This window comes from Mytilus edulis, chromosome 3 (assembly GCF_963676685.1).
Source record: "Mytilus edulis chromosome 3, xbMytEdul2.2, whole genome shotgun sequence".
Classification (NCBI taxonomy): Eukaryota; Metazoa; Mollusca; class Bivalvia; order Mytilida; family Mytilidae; genus Mytilus; species Mytilus edulis.
Window position 1 is genome coordinate 39,820,865 of NC_092346.1, and position 26,805 is coordinate 39,847,669.

A 26,805-nucleotide genomic window follows, 5' to 3' on the forward strand; every position below is an offset into this window, starting at 1 on the left:
TTGTCATCCAAGATCAAGGACGATCAACATAAGTCATTGCTTTTATCTGTAACGTTTAAAAATTATGTATATATATATAACTCTATACTCGTCGTCAATGTAAAATTGTACAATAAATAGTCAATGTAATATCATACAATACATAATTGGGATTTAGGCGTGATAACTCATTACATCAACTTTTTGTTTATAGTAACATACCATTCAATTAATCTGAGGCGTTATAGATAAATTGGACTGACCTGATGGAATATTTTTATCTCAAGATTTTTAAAAGGTTGTGCTAGTTAAAATAATACATTTTAGCAGGAATAAAAACATTAATATAATGGTTTCTTACTATACATATATGTATATATAAGAAATAACCCTTTAAGAATCTCGAAAATGACTTGAATGTGCAGTGGCAGATCCAGAAATTTTCATAAGTGGGGGCCAACTGACTGACCCAAGAGGCGGCCCGCTCGAGTCACGCTTCAGTGATTCCCTATATAAGCAACCAATTTTTTTCCCAAAAGGGGGGGAGGGGTCCTGACCCCCTGCCCCCCCCCCCTAAATCCGCCTCTGATGTGTTTTTTTTTAATAAAATAATTTTTGGAAGAAGGCTAAAACATCTTTTTCCAAATAGAAAGCACTTTGATTACTCAGTATAGATCTTTTATGCATTATAGTAAAACAAGTATTTCAGAAACCTTTTACTATCTAGCTACTTTTTCTTCTTCCAATGTAAGGAACCGGCGAATTCAATAACCAAATGTATATTCAAGGTCCCGCGAAAACTTTGCACAGTGTCAGACAACATAGAAAAACTGTTCTTGGTCATTTACATTTTTAAAAATAGTTTTATAATATATATGTTCAGACGTCTTTAAATATAATATTTCATGCAGTTGTTGTAACATCTTAACTGTCACCACCTTTGGAAATTTAGAGTTGTGCCAGTTCACATCGCAAATAACTGTTTTTATTTTTGCATATCTTTGCAGTCTTTGCGCCATGTTTGGAAATTTTAAAATTGTACCAGCGTCTCTGATGTTCGCTTAAACTGTTTTTATTTGTATAAATTTCAAGATTTTGATAGTGTTTTAATTTGAATAGATTGACATGATTCATTTTACATCGTGCTGATTACCAAAGAAGGATATCTGTTATCCGAAATATCATATATTAGTTCATTTTAATGTTATTTTATGGTGATGTTGTACCCTTTTTTTTTTTACTTATCATATGTTACATTTGTAGTGTACTGTATCATATTACACGATCCATCGTCCTTGTAAAATTAATCGTTGACTATTTATTCAGTCTTTTATATATATATATACACGAGTCTTAATTGAAAACTACGTTCAAAAGTATGATTGCGTTGGATAAAAACCGCAATTTTTATACGTGTGCATGTAAAATAAATTTCGTTGTATACAGCACAAATAACATTTTCCAAAAGACCAAAAAAGTGAAAAAGTTTATTTAAACAAAACGCATTTATATAAAAATATGTAACTGTATCTTACATTAAATTGTAGGATCCTTTACTATAGATAATTTTATAGCTGATCTGTAAAAATAACATCTCCATGCCTTATATGGGGGTCTCATTAGGGGGTTCCAATCCCGGATCCCGCTTACTGTTTTGTCAGATTCCAGTATCCCACTTACACTATATACGTAAGCAATTCTCATTTTTTTGTCATTTCCCGGGTCCTGCAAGACCTCATTTCCCGTTTTCACGACACAATAATTTGACTTTCACGTGTCACCCTTACCAAAAATTGGCAATCCCGCATCACGCTTAGACCCCAATGAGACCCACTTATATATCATGTACTGTAGTACGACGCTAGATTAAAACTGATGTGGAAAGGTAACACCTGGCCACCGAAAGCTTCATTTTTATGAAGCCCAAGTGGTCGTGTGGTCTAGCGGGACGGCTACAGTGCAGGCGATTTGGTGTCAGGATATTTCAGTAGCATGAGTTCGAATCCCGGGGAGGGAAGAACAAAAAACTTGCGAAAGCAAAATTTCAGATCTAACATTGTTGGGTTGATGCTTATATATATGTATATAATTTAACTTTTGATGTAACGCGTCTTCTGATTGGCTGACGTTATTTTGTTATCAGCCCATGAGCATAATTTAGTCTTGTGACCCTAACGTCATCAACGTTTTTCATGGTTTTCTCCGGTTTAAAATGGAATTTAGAATCAAATTATAAGAAATTACTGTAATATTTGTTCTGTCTATTCGAAATAACATAAAACATGTGGTGCACACTGTGAAATAACCCGGTACGCCCATTATTTATTCAGTGTGCACCAATTTTTTTATGTTATTTCTTCATAGACAGGGAAAATATTACAGTCATTCCTTAAATAAAAAAAAAATTGAAAAAAAATTAACATCTTCATGCCTTATATTTCATGTACTGTAGTACGATGCTAGATTAAAACTGACGTGTAAAGGTATCATCTGGCCACCGAAAGCTTCATTTGCATGAAGCAAAGGTGGTCGTGTGGTCTAGCGCACCGGTTACAGTGCAAACGATTTGGTGTCACAATATCTCAGTAGCATTGGTTAGAATCCCAGCGAGGGAAGAACAAAAATTTACAGATCTAACATTGTTGGGTTGATGTTTAGACGAGTTGTATATATATGTCTATATAAAGGACCAACCAGAAAATTTACTATGTACCGGGTCGTCTAGAATAGCCGATACTATGCAGATAAGGAAGAAAATATATAGGTCTAAAAAATTCTAATATAAGATGTTATAATACGAAGATGTTGTTATTAAATCGTGTTGACAATATTTCGGTTTAACAAATAGCCTCTTTCGGTGTCAACGGTTTAAACAATACTGATATTAGGGGTAACCAGATGCTCCGCAGGGCGCAGCTTTATACGACCACAGAGGTTGAATTAACGCCTGAACAGTTTGGGCAAGTATGGACACAACATTCAAACTTGATACATCTCTGAATTTGGATTGTCATTAAATAGTTGACACAGCATAGGTTTCTGACACAGAATGAATGTGGTCTAATGAACATAATTTTTGTTTTGCTCCTGAGAAATTCACTATGTTGTTGAATATTAATCCCTTAAAAAAATAATATTTGAAGAAATTTTCTTCTTTATTTCAGAAACTGGGAGAAGTGGTTTCTTAGAGATATCACTCCTATGGCCATTGAGGCTTTATGGAAAGGCTGCTTTGTCTCACCAACATATTTGAGGCCCCAGACTAAACATTTCAGTATGCCGTAAATAACATTCATACTTTTGCAGGTAACATTTAAGAGATATAAACTGTATTGTATTTGAAGCTTTGAAGGACATCCATCAGTAGTTTTACTGTCCCAAATTTAGTTTACCTGGCGACGCGTAGCACAAATACAATACAGTTATCTCTATTCTAATGCAAAACAAGTTCATAATTAAATTTCAATCACTATTTCAATGTAAAATCTTCATTAAAGAAAATTCCGCGAAAAGATGTTATCTTGTTTGGTCCCTACACTAGGTGACTTCATATGTATGCGTCCGGCGTCAAACATAAACACCGCAGGCGTTTTCTGGCTTCTGTGCCGCTTCAGAATGTAATAAAATTTGATAAAAAGAAGATATTTTGGTGCAACATGTGAGTTTTTTGGCTTACTATCGTAGAAATTACATGTCAATACATTCAGAAATTCAAAATGTCGGCTTCCTTAGTTACAGACAAGGAGATAGAGAATTTTACGCTAACTGTCATCCAATCAGAACCATTGATACACACTAATTGCATTAGAATATAGTTTACCGTTTTTAACGCTATTATCTCTAACTTAGTAAGATTAAGCAATAACAGTATTAGATGTCCCTCTATTCTCATTAATATTATAAGAGAGAGGCATAATGTCACATATGATACCAAATTAATCAATTAAGCAAAACCAAAACCGCTATTAAGTTCTAATTCTTCAGCTGAGTACTTCTTTGTTAGCTTATATAGATTCTAACAATATTCATGTAGTCAATATCTTGAAAATTGCTACTATTGCAGTCTTCAAGACTTACAATAATATTTGCTTCAATAAAAATAAAAATACATATATTTTATTGACACAAAAAATACCATAAATGGTTAAGACTTATTGCTATTATAACAGTATTTACAGACTTGATAAAATGAAAAGTTATATGTATCAATACAACATATATCATAAACCATTTCTTATATCTAAACACTCTGATATAAAACAGGAAAACAGCCTAAGTTTAGTAATAATTCTGTTAATTATACGCTGTAAATTTACATCATCAGAATTTTTTTTTGAAAGGCTACATTTTTTGAGATTTTACTGTATTATATGCCTATATCCTATATATGATGCCAGGTAGAAGGTCGGCCATTTTTTTTGGTAAGTTTTTTAAATTTTGGTTTACTTTACATGATAATTTTCAATTTGTAGTGAAATGTGGTAATACATAAAATGACCACAACAACTTCCACCCATAAAAACATGTAGTACCATATCGGTCGTAGATAAATAAAGTTAACCTTATTCAATAATCTCACGCATGCGCGTAACGGGCTCCATAACAGCAGCGGAAACAAATGAGAATGTTGTGTATATATATAATCATATATGGATAATGGGTCCGTATATATGTGCAACAGTAAGTCAAATGAAGTAGCTAGAAATGTCGGAATAAGTTTTTTAGGTTTCCCAAATATAAAAGAAAGAGGTCATTGTGGACAAAAGTCATCAATAGAGCTGATTGGGAGCCAAATGACAGCTTTCGCATCTGTTCGCTTCATTTTGTTGACGCCAATGACGGGTGGCACAGTGATGATCCAGAGGATATTAATTATGTACCAACCATTTTTACTTATAAAGAACAGACACTGAGCACCAAACAGAAGGCACGGGAAACTAGAACCGACAAGACAAGAAACAAAGGTTAAAATTTAAATAGCAAAATATCCCCCCCCCCCCTTTTATTTTAGTGTCATGTATGAGTTACGAAGGCCATTTAAAAACTACTTTAGCCTCACTGGACACAATTACGAACGATTTTTGAACCGTGATTAATATTTTTTTTATGTAGACTACTTTTCTTGAATTGTTTAAACCATATAATTTAGGCAGTGTCTGCGCGTACCCGCATGTGGGTACGAATAGTCAAATTGACATTCGTAGGCTACGCGTACCCACATCCGGTTTAAAATAAAATGCAATCAAATCGGGAATTAAACGTGAAATATATACAGAAATTATCGATAATATGGGGATTTCGAGTAGAACTAGTGAAGGGTATGACAAATAATATTTTCGAATTGTATTTATAAGTTAATATAATATCAAGGATTTGTATAGTATACTATACAAATCCTTGATAATATATAATAAACCTTGCAAATTAAATGCATACTGATTGAAAATGAAATATACAGTCCCTGTAAACTATAGTCCTATAATATATAATATCCGAATTTTAAGTTGCTTCCACGCCTCAGAGGCAAAATATTTTGATGCGATGAAGGTTTACATTTTCAGGGTTTCCCCTGGGTCAATTATTTTTTTCGCCACCTCTTTCGCCAAAACAATATATTTTTCGCCACTTCATTATTTTTTTCGCCAAGTAACATAAATATATTTTTCCTGTTGTGCCCTTTTGTACTAAGAAGTAATTTTTACAACAAAACAAAAGCTTTTATCACATGAAATTGATCCCTCATTTCATGTGCAGTCATTACATTGAAAGGTTACTCTCATTCGAGGGGTTGTTCCCAGACTTTTGGATAGATTTTTTCATAACGACAGTTTTCTTTTCTTGACCATCGTAAATGAAAAAGTTGAGACGTACAACTATGCTTGAAACACGTGCATGTGTCACTCAAACGACTTTATTAAAGTCAAAGGATAAAAGAATTAAAGTTTTAAATCGGAGATTTTTCTTGCTTTTGAACAATTTTCGTCACAACAGCTTTCTTTTCAAAACTATCTTTAAAGGGAGAAATGTCAAAAGTTTGCTTCAAACACGTGCGTCGCAAAGATGTAAATAAATTCTGTATGTGACATTTATAGCGGAAGCCATTTGACCATATAATTTTGTGAAACAAATCAATCAACACCTTTATTAATTAGTCCTTTGTTGTCGATAGCTATAAAATGCAATCAGCTGATTATTGATTTTCTGTCTAAATCTTAATGAGGTCAAGGTGAATTCCGAGTATTGTCTGATCGGGTAAAGTCCGAGAAACTCGAAAAAAAGTAAATAAACAAGATGGAGGAAAAAAATCGGTTTATATATTTCTTTCGCCAAATTCTTTCGCAAATGACGAATTTTTATCGCCACAATTATTATTTTTTCGCAAATTGCGAAAATGGCGACCGCCAGCGGAAACCCTGCATTTTCGTCAAACATTTTGTTATTTATTAACGAAGCTTTCATAGAAGATTATTGGCATCGGCCTTTGTTTTTCAGAAATAATGTATTAAGGCCTTAATATTTCCTGTCAAACTTGTTTAGAATTTTTTGCCTACGTAAATACAGGAAAAAAATGTTCTGTAAAACATGATTTCCTCTTTATTTTTTGTGTTTCCAGTTCTTCTTTTCTCTGCAGCTGCAATTGGCTCCGAGTTTGTTTTTATATACAATTGTATAAAATGAATCGACTGATACTTTTGAACAAGGCACTGGCTACGGTTACATGGAAATGTAACAATAATAAAAATATTATTGTTACATTGGAGACTAAATCAGGGATCTCCATGGCCTGTTTAACGATGGCGCCCCGCCATCGTTCAAATGTCTTGCGCCATCGTCAAATGACTCGCTCCATCGTTAAATAGTCTTGCGCCATCGTTAAATTGTCTTCCGCCATCGTTCAAAACTTCATCGTTTTTTGTACCCCGACGCCATTTTTTTATCAATTATAATCAAATGCATGTAATTGCATAACCCTTAGGCTTTTTATGTTATAATCCAATACAGTTCTAACGCCCGAGGGATATCCGGATTAAGATCGCTAATCACTTGTACCTGAGCTTGTACAGGTAGATCAACAAACCAGACAGGAGAATACTATCTGAGGATAGACGATCCATTTGTCGAATTAATCAACTAAGTTTCAGCAAATGATTATGATAATTTAGATTAAATAAATAAATTAATATACCAGTTAAAAAGAAAACAGTTTAACAAGTCGAACACGTGCTTTATTTTGACTTAAGCAATCAGCATCCCCCTTTTTTAAGAAGTACAAAATAAGACGCAAAACAGTAAATATTATTTCATTGCAAATAACTCGAGTACTGCTGTAAAGATAATTTAGAATTACTTTAAAAGTTTAAAAGTAAAAACTTAAATATTTCCTGTAAAGAAATATCGTATCGTAATTCCGAATTCATTTCGTATATTACAATCAAATTGATACATCCGCATTTCCGGTTTCTTTTCAGACTCGAAAGATGCATGTTGCACAGCATCAATTTGCCAGATAAAGTCATTAAAAACCTTTTCATTTGTCAACGTTTGCTTTACAAATCTCTTTAACCTTTTACATAACCCGTACGAATCGTTTTGTTGTTGCTGCAAATCAGCCATACCGGTAATGGGTTCTGAATTTGACAGTGTCCATGAAAAATAAGCTCCACATCATATAATTTTTAACCCCCATAACAATTACCAAAAATACAAAAAATCTACATGGGGACCTTCATGACAGCTTTTGGTCATTCTCGACTAAGGGGGGACCATGAAGACTTGGCATTTGAATGATTAAAAACGTCAATAAATGAAAATATTGATACTTCTAATTCTATAATCAAAATTCAAATAAATATAATTTAAATAAGCAATGAATTAGCATGTTCACCATTCCTTGTATGGAGGGATAAAATACTTCCGATCGCGATACACTGTAAAGCGTAGACACGGTTTGTAATGGTGAAAGTTCCTCCATCGTTCAATTTTCATCCATGGAGATCCCTGTAAATGCCGGAATGTATGGTTGGGTAAGGACCGGATTAATTACGAAAGTAACAAGAATTATTGAGGCTACGGTTACATTGCGTTATTTTTACATGAAAAAAAAGCAATGTACGATGGGACTAGTAATATGTACTAAATAATAAAAGTTGAGGACATTTATTACATACATTTATAACATACAATTTATTTACTGTAATTTTTTATTTACAATGACAATTTCTACAAATCCAGTTAGTTGTTTTTAAAGTCCGACACATTTTTGATGAACACAATTACGTCCTCCACGGGTACGTGTACATACAGAATTTCTTAGTATTTAAGTTACAGTTAGCAAACTTTGCTTTTGATTATCAATTTGCGTCAAGTTATAAAGCTGTATGAAATGTATGTCTTGATATTGTTTCAGTTTCCTTTACAACGCATCCCACGTTTTATTTTTTTGACCATAAACAAAATTGGTCCAAAGTATAATGACAGTAATAAGAGTAGGTGTGCAGTTAAATACTTTAAAAAAGTGAATCCATTGAACTATATTTTTCGCCTTTGACAAAGATACTACTCAAGATACTCCTAATCTTGAGTAGTATCTTTAAGAGCATCAAAACCATTAATACGTAGTAAAACTATTCAAGTTGTACACCATTTGTTGAATAATAATATTTTATTATTTATCAGTATTAAATTACAAGTATTGTTTAGTACATATGAAAGAATGAAGTAATACAACTATAGAAGATTTAAGTTTAATCAATCTAGCGTACATTGCTGTTTTTCATGTAACAATAACGTAATGTAACCGTAGCCTCAGTAATTATTGTTACATTTGTAATTAATCGGTTCCTCACCCAACTTTGCATTCCGGCAATTAGTCTCCAATGTAACAATAATATTTTTATTATTGTTACATTTCCAATTCATGATAACTTTGAAATGTCTGCCCCATATGTATATATCACTCTTTTCCCATTTTAAGAATATTTATAAACCGAGAAAAACTGTTCACTTACATAAATTTTTATATATAAATGTTTACAAAACTTCTAAATAGTTGATCATTTTTATTCCTTAATTCCGATAATTTCTGTATATATTTTACGTTCAATTCCTAATCCGATGGCAATTTATTATAAAACCGGATGTGGGTACGCGTAGCCTACGAACGTCAATTTTGCTATTCGTACCTGATAGCGGGTACGCGCGCGCAGACACTGCCTATAATTTAATCTTAATCTTCAATCTTCAATCTTTGTCGTGATGACAGAATAATCTCTCTTGTGAATTATTCTCTCTTGTAAAATTATTTTCATTAATGTAGTTTCTCCTTTGTACTTATATATTGTAGGTGGCACTTTAAAAATATTATAGAACTATATAAATGTATCAAGTGAAAAAAAATGGTTAATTAGGTTATTGGAATGGCATGAAAAATTAAAAAATATTGAAAATTAAAAGAAATTTGTATTAAATTAAATTATACACTAAAACGGTTTGTTTCCTCTATGTACTCCGCTAATAGTTGACTGATATTTTCTGCATTTGGCAAATTGATTGTTAATAAATCGTCTAAATCTGTTGGAATTTGTCCTGTTATGAAGTATATTTGATGAAATAATTTGTCTCTGGCATCTGAATACAGGTCACATTCAAAAAGGTAGTGTTGTACATTTTCTTTTTCTTTGCAGTGATCACAGGTTTCCGAGTTGATGTGCTGGTTTATTATAAATTGGTATGCATTTAATTTAGAATAACCTGTTCGTAAACTGTTTATTATGTTGTACATTTTTTTTGACGGGTAGTCTTTTTTTACTTTATTTTTAACTTCAGGATGAAATCTGAAATAATGACGTCCAGCATTACTGTTTTCCCATCTGCGTTGCCATTTTTTTGTAACAGAATTTCTAGCTGCTTTTTTTACATCTTGTTTTGTAAACACTATGTCATCAACTGCTAGTGATTCTGCTTCTTTAGCAGCTTCTTTTGCCAGGGAGTCTGCCTCATCATTTCCTTTTATGTTGGCATGTCCTGGTGTCCAGTTTAAGTTTATTAAGATTCCATGTTCATTTAAATTTTTTATTTTCCCTTTGATTTCGTTAATGGTTTGATGATAGCTGTCACTTTTCCAATTAAGAGTTAAGATACCTAATGCGGTCTGACTGTCCGAAAATAAAGTTAAAGTATCAATTTGCTGTTTTGAAAAAGATTCTATGTAATCGAGTACAACTTTTATGGCTATTAGTTCAGCTAGCAAGATTGATCCTTTGTTAGAGACCGGTCTTTTTAATTTTTCTTCTTGATTATTAATGTAAATTATAGCTCCTGCACCGCAGGGGCCTGGATTTCCTAAACATGACCCATCTGTAAAAGCAACTGCTGTGTTTGGTGTTTGAGATTTGAGTTGTTCAGAGATAATTTGTTTCCCTACCTCTATTTGGGCTGTTGTTCTTGATTTTGAGCTGCCTATGTTACGCCAGTAGTCGGGGGCTCTAATGACCGATACCAGACCTTGGTATTCATACTGTGGTTCTATCTTGTTTATATCAACTAATTCTGTATCTCTCATGTCTTCTGTTTGTTGATACATTTTTCCTAATGGTGATATAAATGTTTCTGGATTTTCTTCCTCTTTCCAAATTTCAAATTTTCTTTTAATTGGGACATTATTACTGTATGAATTAATTTTTCCTAATTCTCTGATGGCCATTTCTTCTCTTCTTAAATTAAATTATATGGTTTAAACAATTCAAGAAAAGTACTTCAGCAGTGGTTGCAGACGAAATGACGGTCATGTGTAAAGGAAAGATTTCTGATTTTTTTTGTTTTTGTGTAAGTTCCTCCTTTAAAGGAGCACTTAATTCAAGTTTATCCATTTCGATGGTGTAATGTAATTATCATTCATCTATGATTTTTTTTATATAGGTCAACATTTCTTTCGGAGTTCTCTGGACTTTTCAATAAAATTAACATATTTTCTTTTGACCATAAATAGGGTCACAAGAGTCTAAAAAACGTCAATTGTGGGGTTATTTGGGCAAGATAAAAGGCATCACACATACGATTAGAATCAGGAGACATTTTTCTTTCTATAAATGAACAAAAGAAGGCAATATGCACTTACCTTTAAGTTTTTTTTTATATAACTTGCAGGCCAGCTTGCTGTTCTTATAATATTTTCCGAATGATTTTGTCATCGTCATCAACATTCACCAAGAGCACATAAGTTGTATTATCATGAAAACAAGGGAATTTTAATAGGGTTTTTATTTACAAAAAGATTTATTGATAAATATAAATAAATATGATCTCAGAGGGCAAACATTGGAAATCGTTCGTAATTGTGTCCAGTCGTAATTGCGTCCTGTGGGGCTATGGGACTTAACACATTGTGAAAAAAAATGGGGGGGGGGGGGGGGTGGTGTAATTAATGCTTCTGGTCAGTTCTTATACATAACTTAAATGTGATTATCAAGGCATTCAAGGGTGGTATTGTAAGTGTTTGAAGTAATCTTACCCATTAAAAGCATGAACTCTTTTTTTTAATATTATAAAAATATTGCCATTATTGGAGATTTTACAGATTTCCCTTGTTGCATTTGCACATTGATCTGCCTGTTGGGTATAAAGTTTTTTCTCAACTTGTTTTCATTCCTTCTTATAAAACATAGTAATTTTAATTGTAATATATATAAAAAGAAGATGTGGTATGATTGCCAATGAGACAACTGTCCACAAGAGACCAAAATGACACAGAAATAAACTGTGAACTTACATGTCTTAGAAATAAATTAATTTCAGTAAGTATTGGAATTGTTCCAGCAATTCAATAAGATTTTTAGATAATTCTACCTTATATTTAAAATAGTAAATTGCATAAACTGTAGAGATATGACAAACTGAGACATGAAGCCAAAATATTCAATTTGTTTAAAAAAAAAAAGATCAAGATAACCAATTATTAATAATTTCTAAACAGGAAATAAGATACATAAAGTGTGCACAATACTCATTCAATTTATCTTTATTTTTTGCTTTAACAGGACTCATTAGCATAGGAACAATTGCAGAGATGTATAGATCAGACAAATATGGACAGTGCTGTTCTTGCTCACTCCTATTCCACTGCAGAGGTAGAAATAAGCGTCGAACACAATGACATGGATGTGGAAGACGACATAGAACTGTCCTATGTGCAAACAAGAACAATAGGTATTTCAAAATTCATATATTAAATCATACCAATCAATAATACTTGTAGTAATGCGAATACTGGCAGTTGGGTGTAGCTAGAATCCCATGTGGAAAAAAGAGGGCAGTCAATGCAATATAAAAAAAAAGTAAAGAACAATAAAATAGTACAGGCCTCTACTTTTTTTTCAACTTGTCCTGTATGACAAGTACATACCAAAATTTACTTGTCAGGAAGAATGGTGTTACTTGTCCAAAAAAATTCTATTAAAAATAACCTTTTTACATTTTTAGTTGATTAAAGGAACAAAACGAATTAAAACAATAGACAGGATTTGATGTATTTTTATTTATTTGAAATACTTTTCAAAAATATGAGTCAAGTACAACTGAATCTAGTCATGAGGAACCATCTGATAAGCATGTACACTCATTGGATTTGTATCCTTTTTTTTTAAGTTGAAAAAAGTTTATTGAAATGCAATCAATAAAAAGAAGAAGATAATGTCTGATTGCCAATGAGACAACTGTCTATCAATCATGTCTACTAAATATGTCTCCTACGGTGCCAAACTGTCTATTAAACTTGGAGCTAAACCTGTGGAGGTGACAAACTGTCCTGTAAAGTTACCTTATCTACAAAGCACATCATGCATCATTGATTCGGATCAGTAAGATTGGTTTCCGGGAATAGTATACCTTTTACCTGTTAAAAAGTACCTGTCAAAGAACCAGTTAAAAATTATCGATTGAAAGTAAACATGTTGAAGAAAAAGGTTTTGCATTTGAATAAAGAGAATGCAGAAACATGTCAACTTAATATTTGTTTTCTTGTTTTTTGTTTATAATAACTTTGTTTATCAAAGTTGGATTACATTTATTTTCTGTTGAATAATTGTACTTGTCCCGACGGACAAGCTTGATACAGCTTTTACTTGTCCGACCTTTTTTCCCTCTGGTACCGGTGTTATATGGTATTTTGAACCCCCTAAAAATTGAACCCGGGGTCATTTTTCACATACGGTATTTTGAACCCCCGTTTTTGATAAAAAGTATTGCAGATAATCCAATTGACAATTTATTGGCTATCATTTTTTTTCATTTGAGGTTTTGAGTAGGGGGGTTCAATATACCGCAGGGGAATGAGGGGGGTCAAAATACCATGGCTAAGTAAAATTTTCAAAATATCTTTTCCAGCATATTTAAGTCCTACAAAACTACTTATTGGAGTATTATTACTATGCTAAGTAGTTGGAATAGCTAGAATTTTTGTAATTCAAGGTCTATAGTAGGGGGTTTAATATACCGCAGGGGGGTCAAAATACCATGGCTAAGTAAAATTTTCAAAATATCTTTTCCAGCATATTTAATTCATACAAACTACTTATTGGAGTATTATTACTATGCCAAGGAGTTGGAATAGCTAGAATTTTTGAAATTCAAGGTCTACAGTAGGGGGTTCAATTAAGAGATAACTGTATTGTATTTGAAGCTTTAAGGACGTCCATCGGTAGTTTTACTGTCGCAAATTTAGTTTACCTGGCGACGCGGAGCGGAGACAGGTAAACGGGTATTTGCGACAGTAAAACTACCGATGGACGTCTGCAAAGCTTCAAATACAATACAGTTATATATCTCTATTCTAATGCAAAACAAGTTTATAATTAAATTTCAATCATTATTTCAGTGTAAAATGTTCATTAAAGAAAATTCCGCGAAAAGATGTTATGTTCTTTGGTCCCTACACTAGGTGACGTCATAGGTATGCTTCTGGCATCAAACATAAACACCGGCCGTTTTCTGGCTTCTCTGCCGCTTCAGAATGTATATAAAAAAATTTGATAAAAAGAAGATTTTTAGGCACAACAAGTGGGTTTTTTGTTTATTATTGTAGAAATAACATGTCAATACATTCCGAAATTCAAAATGTCGGCTTCCTTAGTTACAGACAAGGAGATAGAGAATTTTACGCTTGCTGTTATCCAATCAGAACAATTGTTACAAAATAATTGCATTAGAATATACCGCAGGGGGTTCAAAATACCATGGCTAAGTTAAATTTTCAAAATATCTTTTCCAGTATGTTGAATACATACAAACTACTTATTGGAGTATTATTACTATGCTAAGTAGTTGGAATAGCTAGAATTTTTGAAATTCAAGGTCCATAGTAAGGGGTTCAATATACCGCAGGGGGTTCAAAATACCATGGCTAAGTTAAATTTTCAAAATATCTTTTCCAGTATGTTGAAAACATACAAACTACTTATTGGAGTATTATTACTATGTTAAGGAGATAGAATAGCTTCAATTTTTGAAATTCAAGGTCCATAGTAGGGGGTTCAATATATCGCAGGGGGGTCAAAATACCATAGCTAAGTAAAATTTTCAAAATATCTTTTCCAGTATGTTGAATACATATAAACTACTTATTGGAGTATTATTACTATGCTAAGGAGTTGGAATAACTTGATTTTTGAAATTCAAGCTCTTTAGTAGGGGGTTCAATATACCGCAGGGGGGTCAAAATACCATGGCTAAGTAAAATTTTCAAAAGATCTTTTCCAGCATATTTAATACATACAAACTACTTATCGGAGTATTATTACTATGTTAAGGAGATAGAATAGCTTCAATTTTTGAAATTCAAGGTCTATAGTAGGGGGGTCAATATACCGCAGGGGGGTCAAAATACCATGGCTAAGTAAAATTTTCAAAATATCTTTTCCAGCATATTTAATTCATACAAACTACTTACTGGAGTATTATTACTATGCCAAGGAGTTGGAATAGCTAGAATTTTTGAAATTTAAGGTCTATAGTAGGGGGTTCAATATTCCACAGGGGGGTCAAAATACCATGGCTACGTAAAATTTTCAAAATATCTTTTCCAGTATGTTGAATACATACAAACTACCTATTGGAGTATTATTACTATGTTAAGGAGATAGAATAGCTTCAATTTTTGAAATTCAAGGTCTATAGTAGGGGGGTTCAATATACCGCAGGGTGGTCAAAATACCATGGCTAAGTTAAATTTTCAAAATATCTTTTCCAACATATTTAATACATACAAACTACTTATTGGAGTATTATTACTATGCTAAGGAGATAGAATAGCTTCAATTTTTGAAATCCAAGGTCTATAGTAGGGGGTTCAATATACTGCAGGGGGGGGGGGTCAAAATACCATGGCTAAGTAAAATTTTCAAAATATCTTTTCCAGCATATTTAAGTCCTACAAAACTACTTATTGGAGTATTATTACTATGCTAAGTAGTTGGAATAGCTAGAATTTTTGAAATTCAAGGTCTATAGTAGGGGGTTTAATATACCGCAGGGGGGTCAAAATACCATGGCTAAGTAAAATTTTCAAAATATCTTTTCCAGTATGTTGAATACATATAAACTACTTATTGGAGTATTATTACTATGCTAAGGAGTTGGAATAGCTTGAATTTTTGAAATTCAAGCTCTTTAGTAGGGGGTTCAATATACCTCAAAGGGGTCAAAATACCATGGCTAAGTAAAATTTTCAAAATATCTTTTCCAGCATATTTAATACATACAAACTACTTATTGGAGTATTATTACTATGTTAAGGATTTAGAATAGCTTCAATTTTTGAAATTCAAGGTCTATAGTAGGGGGTTCAATATACCGCAGGGGGGGGGGGGGGGGTCAAAATACTATGGGTAAGTAAAATTTTCAAAATATCTTTTCCAGCATATTTAATTCATACAAACTACTTATTGGAGTATTATTACTATGTTAAGGAGATAGAATAGCTTCAATTTTTGAAATTCAAGGTCTATAGTAGGGGGTTCAATATACCGCAGGGGGGTCAAAATACCATGGCTAAGTAAAATTTTCAAAATATCTTTTCCAGCATATTTAATACATGCATACAAACTACTTATCGGAGTATTATTTCTATGTTAAGGAGATAGAATAGCTTCAATTTTTGAAATTCAAGGTCTATAGTAGGGGGTTCAATATACCGCAGGGGGGGGGGGGGGGGTCAAAATACCATGGCTAAGTAAAATTTTCAAAATATCTTTTCCAGCATATTTAATTCATACAAACTACTTATTGGAGTATTATTACTATGTTAAGGAGATAGAATAGCTTCAATTTTTGAAATTCAAGGTCTATAGTAGGGGGTTCAATATACCGCAGGGGGGTCAAAATACCATGGCTAAGTAAAATTTTCAAAATATCTTTTCCAGCATATTTAATTCATACAAACTACTTACTGGAGTATTATTACTATGCCAAGGAGTTGGAATAGCTAGAATTTTTGAAATTCAAGGTCCATAGTAGGGGGTTCAATATACTGCAGGGTGGTCAAAATACCATGGCTAAGTTAAATTTTCAAAATATCTTTTCCAACATATTTAATACATACAAACTACTTATTCGAGTATTATTACTATGCTAAGGAGTTGGAATAGCTAGAATTTTTGAAATTCAAGGTCTATAGTAGGGGGTTCAATATACCGCAGGGGGGTCAAAATACCATGGCTAAGTAAATTTTCAAAATATCTTTTCCAGTATGTTGAATACATATAAATTACTTATTGGAGTATTATTACTATGTTTAGGAGATAGAATAGCTTCAATTTTTGAAATTCAAGGTCTATAGAAGGGGGTTCAATATACCGCAGGGGGGGGGGGGGGGGGGGGGGTGGGGTCAAAATACCATGGCTAAGTAGAATTTTCAAAATATCTTTTCCAGTATGTTGAATACATATAAACTACTTATTGGAGTATTATTACTATGCTAAGGAGATAGAATAGCTAGAATTTTTGAAATTCAAGGTCTATAGTCAAAGTCCCTTTATTATAGACCTGTCATAATTTTTTTTTATGGCTATTCTAACTCCTGAACATAGTAATTATACTCCAATAAATAGTTTGTATGTCTTTTACTTGCTTACCCCTACCATGGTATATTGAACTCCCTACTATGGACCTTTAATTTCAAAATGCTAAAAATATAAAATATCTAGCTACTGTAACTCCTTTACATATCTATTATACTCCCATTTAGCATGTTTAGTATTTTGTATTTATTAAAGTAGCTTGAAAAGATGTTTTGAAAATTTTACTTTTTAGATTAACTGAGCCATGGAAATTTGACCCCCTCCCCCTTTTTTACCATGGAGAATTAAAACTTATGTCTACTATTCTATAAAAATATTTCAAATTTCAAAGAATTAAAGTGTCCGAGCTACATGGTATAGTTATAAATGCTTTAAGAAGTTTTTTGATTGAAATTTTGTTGGTTAAGACTTAGAGCAAATATACCAAGCAAATATTTTTCTTTTAACCAAAGATTTCATGGTAGGGGGGTCAAAATACCATGGCTAAGTAAAATTTTCAAAATTTCTATTCAAGCAAGTCAAAAACATACAAACTATTTATTGGAGTATAAATACTATGTTTAGGAGTAAGAATAGCAATAAATTTTTTTTATTACAGGTCTATAGTAATATACCGCAGGGTGGTCAAAATACCATGGCTAAGTAAAATTTTCAAAACATCTTTTCAAGCAAGTAAAATACATACAAACTACTTATTGGAAAATGATAACTATGTCAAGGAGTTAGAATAGCTAGAGGTTTTGAAATTAAAGGTACATAGTAGGGGGTTCAATATACCATGATAAGGGAGTGGCGGTAAAAAATAACATGCCAAAGTAAAATTTTCTAAACATCTTTTCCAGCATGGTAAATACATTCAAACTACTATTTGGAGTATAATAACTACATAAAGGAGACATAACAGCTAAAATTTTGATATTCAAGGTCTATAGTAGGGAGTTCAATATACCATGGTGATGAAAATACCATGGCAAAGTAAAATTTTCAAAATTTCTATTCAAGCAAGTAAAAGACATACAAACAATTTCTATTCTTAATCCTTAACATAGTAATAATAATAATAGTAACTCCAATAAGTAGTTTGTATGCATTTAACATGCTGGAAAAGATATTTTGAAGAAAATTTCCATGGTATTTTGACCCCCTACCATGGTATATTGAACCCCCTACTGTAGACCTTGAATTTCAAAAATTCTAGCTATTTCAACTCCTTAGCATAGTTATAATACTCCAATAAGTAGTTTGTATGTATTAAATATGCTGGAAAAGATATTTTGAAAATTTTACTTAGCCATGGTATTTTGACCCCCCCTGCGGTATATTTAACCCACTACTGAAGACCTTGAATTTCAAAAATTCTAGCTATTCCAACTCCTTAGCATAGTAATAATACTCCAATTAGTAGTTTGTATGTATTAAATATGCTGGAAAAGATATTTTGAAAATTTTACTTAGCCATGGTATTTTGACCCCCCTGCGGTATATTGACCCCCCTGCGGTATATTGACCCCCCTACCATAGACCATAAATTGCAAAAATTCTAGCTATTCTAAATCTTAAACATAGTAAAAATATAATACTCCAATAAGTAGTTTGTATGTATTCAACATACTGAAAAAGATATTTTGAACCCCTGCGGTATATTGAATCCCCTACTATAGACCTTGAATTTCAAAAATTCTAGCATTTCCAACTCCTAAGCATAGTAATAATACTCCAATAAGGAGTTTGTATGTATTAAATATGCTGGAAAAGATATTTTGAAAATTTTATTTTGCCATGGTATTTTGACCCCCCTGCGGGCAAGCGTCATTGTCGAGGCCTGTAGTGAAACCCCCAAATCTTGGCTGATCTCTGTGGCTTCTGAATGGTAAACAGATCCTGCTCAACATGTGACACCCATCATATTGCTCAATTTATGTACAAATCCTGTGACACAGTCATTTATGTTTCATTCAATATTTTTTTAAGGTTTTCAATGTAACCGGGTGATCCATTGCTAATGGAAAATCTACTCCTGAGGAAAGAGATTAAGGAATTAAAAGAGCATGCACAGCTTGCTGAAGAATCAAAGAGAAATAGTGGTATCCATAGAATTAAAAATGATGACTCTGCTACCAAGTTCTACACTGGGTTACCAATATTCACAGTGTTTCTCTGGTTGTTCAAGTTAGTACATTAAAAAGCTCAAAATCAAATATTAATAAACTTTATTCGATTTCATAATATTTTAAACAACTAATCTTTGGATGTTCTTTAATATAAATAATGTTGAAACTAGATTTTGGATATTGTTCGCTATTAAGTAAATTTTGAAGTCCTTCATTCTGTGTCAGATACCTATGCTGTGTGAAAAATTAAAATACAATCCATATTCAGAGCTGTATCAAGTTAATTGTTTGAGTTACCTCCCTTCTTTCAGAAAATTTGTTCTTCATGTAAAAAAATATTAATTATTATGACAGAATAAGAGTTTTTTTTTTTTATATTCTGAAAAAATATTTTCAAACACTTTAAAATTCATGCGATTTGCGGTATTTATATGTAACACAAATGAAAAGGCCAGAATTATTCATTAAACATTTTCAGTGAATTAAGACATTCAAAGTTATTTGTTTCTGTTTCAGTTACCTATGTACAAAGAGTTCCAGAATGCAGTACTGGAAGGGAGACGGAAATACACCCAGTAAGGCTTATAGGGTTAGGATGTCGACTTCCAGACACCGTCTATTGAACAGTTTTTAGCTGTGATGATGAGACTTCATCTTGGATTGTATGTAAGGGATGTAGCTGATAGATTTTCAATTTCTATTTCTTCTTATTCTTGTTATTTTACAACCTGGCTCAATCTTATTCTTGCTGAACATGAAGTCATAATTGTTTTTCCACCTAGAGACATAATTACCAGAACATTATGCCTAATTCTTTTAGAGATCGCTACCTGTCTACCAGAGTCATCATAGACTGTACTGAAATTTTTATTCAGAAAGCTTCGTCTTTTAAACCAGAGTTTAACATTTTCCAGCTACAAACACCATAATACCCTAAAATTTCTAGTTGGCATCACACCGTCAGGCGTTATTTCATTTGTATTTGAAGGTTGGGGTGGAAGGGTATCAGACCGTGAATTAACAATTGAATTAGGTATTCTTGATTTACTAGAGCCTGGTGATAGTTTTATAATGGGTGATAAAGGATTTACCATTAGTGATTTATTAGCAAAACGTCAGTGTGCTTTGAATATTCCACCATTCAGAGGTATAAAAGACCAATTTACAACAGAGGAAGTATTCCAGACACAGGAAATAACACAACTTTGTATTCATGTGGAAAGAAGTATTGGACAAGTTAAAAACTTCCATATTTTAGAAGGGGTACTACCATTGTCAATTGCCCCACTTAGTACTAAAATATTTCAAACATGTTGTTGGTTGACAAATCTAGATGTTCCATTAGTTCAAGATGATATAGATGATCTATAATTCAAATCTGCTGTTCAAATTCAAGTTTTTTTACCCCGTTTATTTATTTCTAAAATCTTGTTAAGTGAAATTCATTCTATTATACTGCAAAAACTTTAAACAAGAAAATAGCACAATAATATTTCTTAAATAATTAACTGTAAATTATTATTTATTTTTCTGATTTAAATCAACATGACTTGCATGCACATGTATTTAACTGAATGTGGACTTTGAATTTGAAAGCATATATACATGTAGGTATAATTTTTAACCTGAGCATTGTGTATTGAAAATCTCTAAATCATGTTTGTGATGAATTGCAAGAAATAAAATATTAAAAAGTATCTTAATTCATATTTCATTAAATTTTGAAATGATAAAATTTCAAACTAAATTTTAAAATGCTGAAAGGTTAGAAGAACAAGTCAATAATTTTGAGTGGCCTTTAGACACTTTATCTTGTGCTTGCTGTTGATGTTAAATAAGTTAATAAAAAGTGTTTAATCAGAGTTTGAACATCACATTTCAGCTCATACACAAATTTTTGAATAAATACATGTCGTACAAGAGGCTGTCACAACGACAGCAAACCGGATTTATTAACATTTATTTGTGTCCTGGCAATATTACAAGAACCATTACTGATGAATAGTGAAAGTGAAAATCGTCAATATCAAATTTGACCTCCATTTTGTCATCAGTATCAACATATTAAAATTTGAAAAGCTTATATATATAATTAGATTGAATGGTTCATGAGTAAATGCAACAACTTAATGGAAACGCCATTTTACAATCTTTCAAGAACCATAACTCCTGAACGGTAAAAGTCAAAATCGTCATTATTGAATTTGACCTCTATTTTGTCATCAGTAACAACATTTAAAAATTTTAAAAGCTTTGGTTGAATAGTTCATGAGAAAATGCACGGATACGACTGGAAACACCATTTTTCAATCTTTCAAGAACCATAACTCCTGAACGGTAAAAGTCAAAATCGTCATTATTGAACTTGACCTCCATTTTGTCATCAGTAACAATATATTAAAATTTGGGAAGCTTAGGTAGAGCGGTTCATGCGTAAATGCACGGACACAACTGGAAACTCCATTTTTCAATCTTTCAAGAACCATAACTCCTGAACGGTAAAAGTCAAAATCGCCATTATTGAACTTGACCTTCATTTAGTTGTCAGTAACAACATATTAAAATTTTAAAAGCTTTGGTTGAACGGTTCATGAGTTAATGCACGGACAACATTTGATTGTCGCCCGCCCGCCCAACCGACCGCCCGCCTGCCGTACATACCCAATTCAATAACCGACATTTTTGTCACAAAAATCCGGTTAATAAAATTCAAGTAGTTTTGGCAACATATCATTACAAAAAACTTCATCAAACAAATTCTATCAATAAAAATGTTATTTTTGCTAGCATTTGTCTGTACAACAAAATCACACCATGATAGACCCATAATTGCCATCTGTCCTTACACTTAAGCATAGTACTTCTGATTTCTCTTCAATTGTGGTCCTGTTGGTCCCCATTCTAAACAGAAATTAGCCGAATTCAGGTTTAAAATGTCCTCTATTTCCATAGTATTGACCGGAACTCCACCACATGAAAAGGGACATTTTATTTCTAGTACCCTAGTTTCTGTACCGTCTAAAACCTTCCTTTCACCAGATGCACCAAGGAAAGACATGTGGGTAAAGGGTGAGCCCTGTGGGTAGCACTGTTATATCCCCCTTTAAGGCTTTCTGGAAAGTTGCATATTCCTGCCTTGCCCAATCCTCCATGTCGACACCCCACTGCATAGCCTTTGGTAATTGAGGATACCTGTAGGAACAAGATACATGTATAAATAAGGAAGAGTTAAATTTTTAATCTATTTAATGTTACCTGTCAGCAGAATCATACTAAGGTAATGATTTTTGTTGTTGTTGAAATTATCAGTTTTACAAACATTTTTTGCTATATCAACCAACCACAAACAAAATTGTAACTTATTTCATTGGCTACAGTTTAGTGTGGTCATACTGGGTTAATTAATTGACTTTAAAGAATCTTTGATTCAATAAATGAAAAAAAAACCCTGATACATGTATTTAGAAATGACATACATTTGTACTCATGTGGTGTTTGTAAATTATAAACTCATTTTGAGTGTAAAAACATACAGTTAACTGTAAATGACAGTAAATTATTTATTTCATTGATTCATTAACAAATGTAAAAAAGATAGTGTATGAATGTTTAATTTTAATCATGTGATCATGTGACCACGCACGCATGGAAACAATTTATGTTTTCAACGGTCACTTTGATTACTAATTTCAAGAAATAAACATCTATATTTACTAGAACTTTCTCTTGTTTTACACCAGGTAAGTTGAATTATATTTTTTGTATTTTTTGTTTTATTTAAGTTTTAATTACTTTATATTTTGGGAAAAGCTAATGAAAGTTAAAATTCATTTAAGAAATTCACTTAAATTAATTGTATATATTTGTATAGATTTTATTTTGTTTTCATTGAGATCAATTATTTTTGTGTTGATTACGCTTAGGACGCGATGCAACTTTATTTATGTAAACAATTCATAAACGTTTCAAGAATTTATTTAATACAAATCTATTCTATGTTTAGAAATATATAGTTGATTTTAAAATAGTTATTTTCAAAAGTTAAATGAAAGTCCGGATATATTTCATATTGTATCCGTATTAACTTTAAGTACAAAATGTATTATAATGTCCAGGGGAGATAATTTGTAATTTTTATTTACTGGGAGAAATGTCTTTTGTTGATAAAACAATGATTATAGAGTTAGATCGAAAGCTAAATAACATAGACATGAAACCTTATTTTCTACTTTATTATTCTGTAAGTTGTGTTTTTATATTTTGTATATAGATTGCATATTAAGTTCACAAATTAGGTTTTGGAAAGCGACACTTGTCCGCAGGATTTTAGTTTGTTTACAAAATTGTTTTAAAGTTTGAATTGACTTTAGAACTTATATTTAAATTGAATTTAGTTAATTTTATTGTATAACACACATACATGGAACTCGTAACAGAAGTACATGTTTGTTGCTAAGCAACAATTACATGGGTATATTCTTACTTTTAATATTTTGCAATAAGAGTAAATACTGTTTAAGAATTATGCAAAGTTATTTTGAATACCAATTTATTAAGAAATAAATTATATTTGGTATAAGATTTTATGTGATTAATTATTGAAATAGTTTGGCAAAGATTTTATTAATTTTAAAGGTTTATTGTTCCCATAGCAACAAATTATTATGCAAAACATTTGAAATTAAGTATTCATTTAAGTTGAAACAATTCGGTTTATTTAACATATTGTATTATGCATTAACCTGTACGTACAGTTTTGTAAAGCTGTTTCACTTGATAAAATAAAGTTTGGGCAAGTTTTATTTTATTGATTAAAATTTGCATAGAGTTGTGTCCCTTAATTTAGTTCATTTGTGAAATTCTAAATTTAGTATCAAGTGAGACTTGCTATTTTATTGTGTAAAATCTGTAGCACTTTGATTACTGATTTCAAGAAATAAACATCTATATTTACTGGAACTTTTTCTTGTTTTAAACCAGTCGCTAAAAGTCATCAGATACAGCACATCCAGCACAGAAAGTCAGTACGACATTGTCAGTGAATTACTTTGTTTACATAAATGAATAAACGTCAGTTTCATTGTTAGATAATACAGCATAAAACAGTATATCTTCTGTTCTTGGTTTTTTTTTCATATTTAATTCATGTTTTTAAAATTTGTAGCCTAAAAATAACACCTTAATTTTTTAACTTTAAGTTCTGCCTTATATGAAGAACAGATAAGCATCTAAGTTGTTATTATTTAATATGAATCAAATGAAAGCAGAAGTGTACCTATCCAAGCTAGATCCTTCTAAAATCTGTTTCACCAGATACTCTTGTGAGGAATGACATCTGAGAATATCACCAAACATACTGCTTGGCGATACGTCCTATGTGAAGGTCTTTCCACATTTGGTTTTGTCTTTGGTCGCAAGTTTCCTTTTCAATAAATGTTACTAATTCCATGCTTATCTCAACTGGTGGAACTGAAAATATAAATTTGAAGTTAGGTAACATAATTATATTCTCACAAAATTATGATTGTGTAAAAATAGCTTTTACAGCTGATTATGTGGAGCTCATTATTGAGTTGGTAAAGGGGGGTGCTTGCACAGATAAAACGTGAAATAAGACATAGATTCACGGTGAACGTGAAATAATTTCTGTCATGATTGTTGCACGAAAAATAAAGACTGATGTGAACCTTTTATGACTGAGTCACTGTCTTCTTGTATATATAAACTCTCTGTTTATCTTGATATTCCCGATTTAGTATACACATTTATGATATATTGACGATCACTGCCAAGTGTTTGAATTTTTTTGAAAAATACTGAGCACGCAAAACAAGCATTTGGAAGGCTAAACAGTGACCTACACTTGTTAATTTGCGTTTCATGTAATTTTTGGTCTCTTGTGGAGAGTTGTCGGCAGTGCAATCGTATCACATCTTTTTTTTTTAAATATGTATACACTAGCTAACAATGTATAAATGGTGCTTATAATGATCAAAGGGGGATAATCCATGGACAAAAAAATTACCTTATGAATTTTTTCAATGTTTATGACTTGATTTTGTTGTTATTTATAACACTCACTATTGTCTGAAGTAAACAACATTTTTCTCATAGCGTAGTTCTCAAGGCTACACATACCTATAAAATAAAGGAGTAGGGGCATTAAGGCCTAGTTTTGGCCCAAGAAAATAAAATGTTTGATAACCATTTCAAATTGGCACATACTGTTGAGAAATGTATCGGGTCAAGAAATATCAATGAAAAACATAAAGATTTTTATCTGATGACGTCACAATTACGTCATAATATGTACTGTTTTCACAAAAACGATGAAAAAATACAGAATTTATGCAGTTTTATATCTTTATTTCCATTGTGGAAACATCCTCCGCAGCCAAGAAACAACAAAATAATTTAACAGAAGCTTTATTATAACTATTGGCATAATCTCACCAAATATAAAGTTGTTTCTTGGGTGCGCACATACTTTTTCAATCTAAAATATACCTAGAAATTGATGAAAAAACAAGGTTAATCACGAAATTTAACATAATATGCAAAATAAGTCATGATTTGTTGCCATGGCAACTTGTTCGATGTCAAATGTGTTTTGTTTTTCTTAGTACCTTATACCTGAGTCAAGTTTTCAGTTATTTAAGAATATGTATGATAACTTTTAAATTTGCAGCAATTTTTGGGCCAAATATAGGCCTTATTTTACTCCTTTGTCATACTTAAAAGTGCAATATTTCAATCTGTTTGCTTGTTTCATACAAATATTGTGCTGTGCCTGTGATTATGAGAACTTATGACATTGTACACACATAACATGTGAAGGCCACAACTTATTGGTTATTTTTATTTGTTTCAATAAGAAATTGTGTTATCATAGGTATAGATTATCGGGTTTTCTACACATTGATATCGTAATATCAGCCGCGAGCCACAATGTGAACCTTTTTGGCGAGTGAGCGCAGCGAACGAGCTAAAAAGTTTCACATTGTGTCGAGCGGTTGATATTTTACGATATCTATACGAAGAAAACCCAATTATTTTTTTATCGTTCTATTACTGGTCTTTTCTTTCTCCCTAAGACAGTTTTACGCTTGACGAAAAAGCAAGTTTGATAATGTCTCCTCTCGCATTGTGACGTCGCTGATAACTTCTCCTCTCGCATTGTGACGTCGCTGATGACTTCTCCTCTCACATTGTGACGTCGCTGATAATGCCTGGTCTCGTTTTGAAGTCTTGATACGAGAATTACGGACCGACAGAGCAGGGTGATATTGGCGTAGGGAAGGACGATAAACAAAATTATTATCGCTATATAACATTGTAACATTTTGGAGTGAAAATTACAAATTTATTTATGAGAGAAAAGTACAGAATGAAATTGATAATTAACAATAATTATGATTAGATACAATAAAGTTTGAAATTAGTATGTACATTTAATTGTACATGTAGTGTGTCAAAAATTTTAAATTATTATGATTGTTGAATGAGTATCTTTTATGATCTAGTGAGTATCTTTTATGATCTAGTCATTTACACTTTGTTCTAATATAAACATCTATTTATGTTTAATACAGTTTTAAAACCTCTAACTTTGTTTCTTGCTTTATTTAAGAAAAGAATTTAAAAAG

The 26,805-nt window shown here is 31.9% G+C and overlaps 1 protein-coding gene and 1 pseudogene across 1 annotated transcript; one reads left to right on the forward strand and one right to left on the reverse strand.

Annotated features, from left to right (window-relative positions):
- Positions 1-9,451: 9,451 nt before the first annotated feature.
- LOC139515251 (uncharacterized) lies at positions 9,452-10,681 on the reverse strand. Its single transcript, XM_071304815.1, has one exon. The coding sequence runs from the start codon at positions 10,679-10,681 to the stop codon at positions 9,452-9,454; it is 1,230 nt and encodes a 409-aa protein (XP_071160916.1).
- A 1,345-nt stretch (positions 10,682-12,026) lies between these two features.
- LOC139516479 (uncharacterized) lies at positions 12,027-20,638 on the forward strand (annotated as a pseudogene).
- Positions 20,639-26,805: the final 6,167 nt, after the last annotated feature.

Bases quoted from the DNA above. Each gene is read 5' to 3' on its own strand.
- LOC139515251 (XM_071304815.1), bottom strand. From the start codon at position 10,681: ATGGCCATCAGAGAATTAGGAAAAATTAATTCATACAGTAATAATGTC.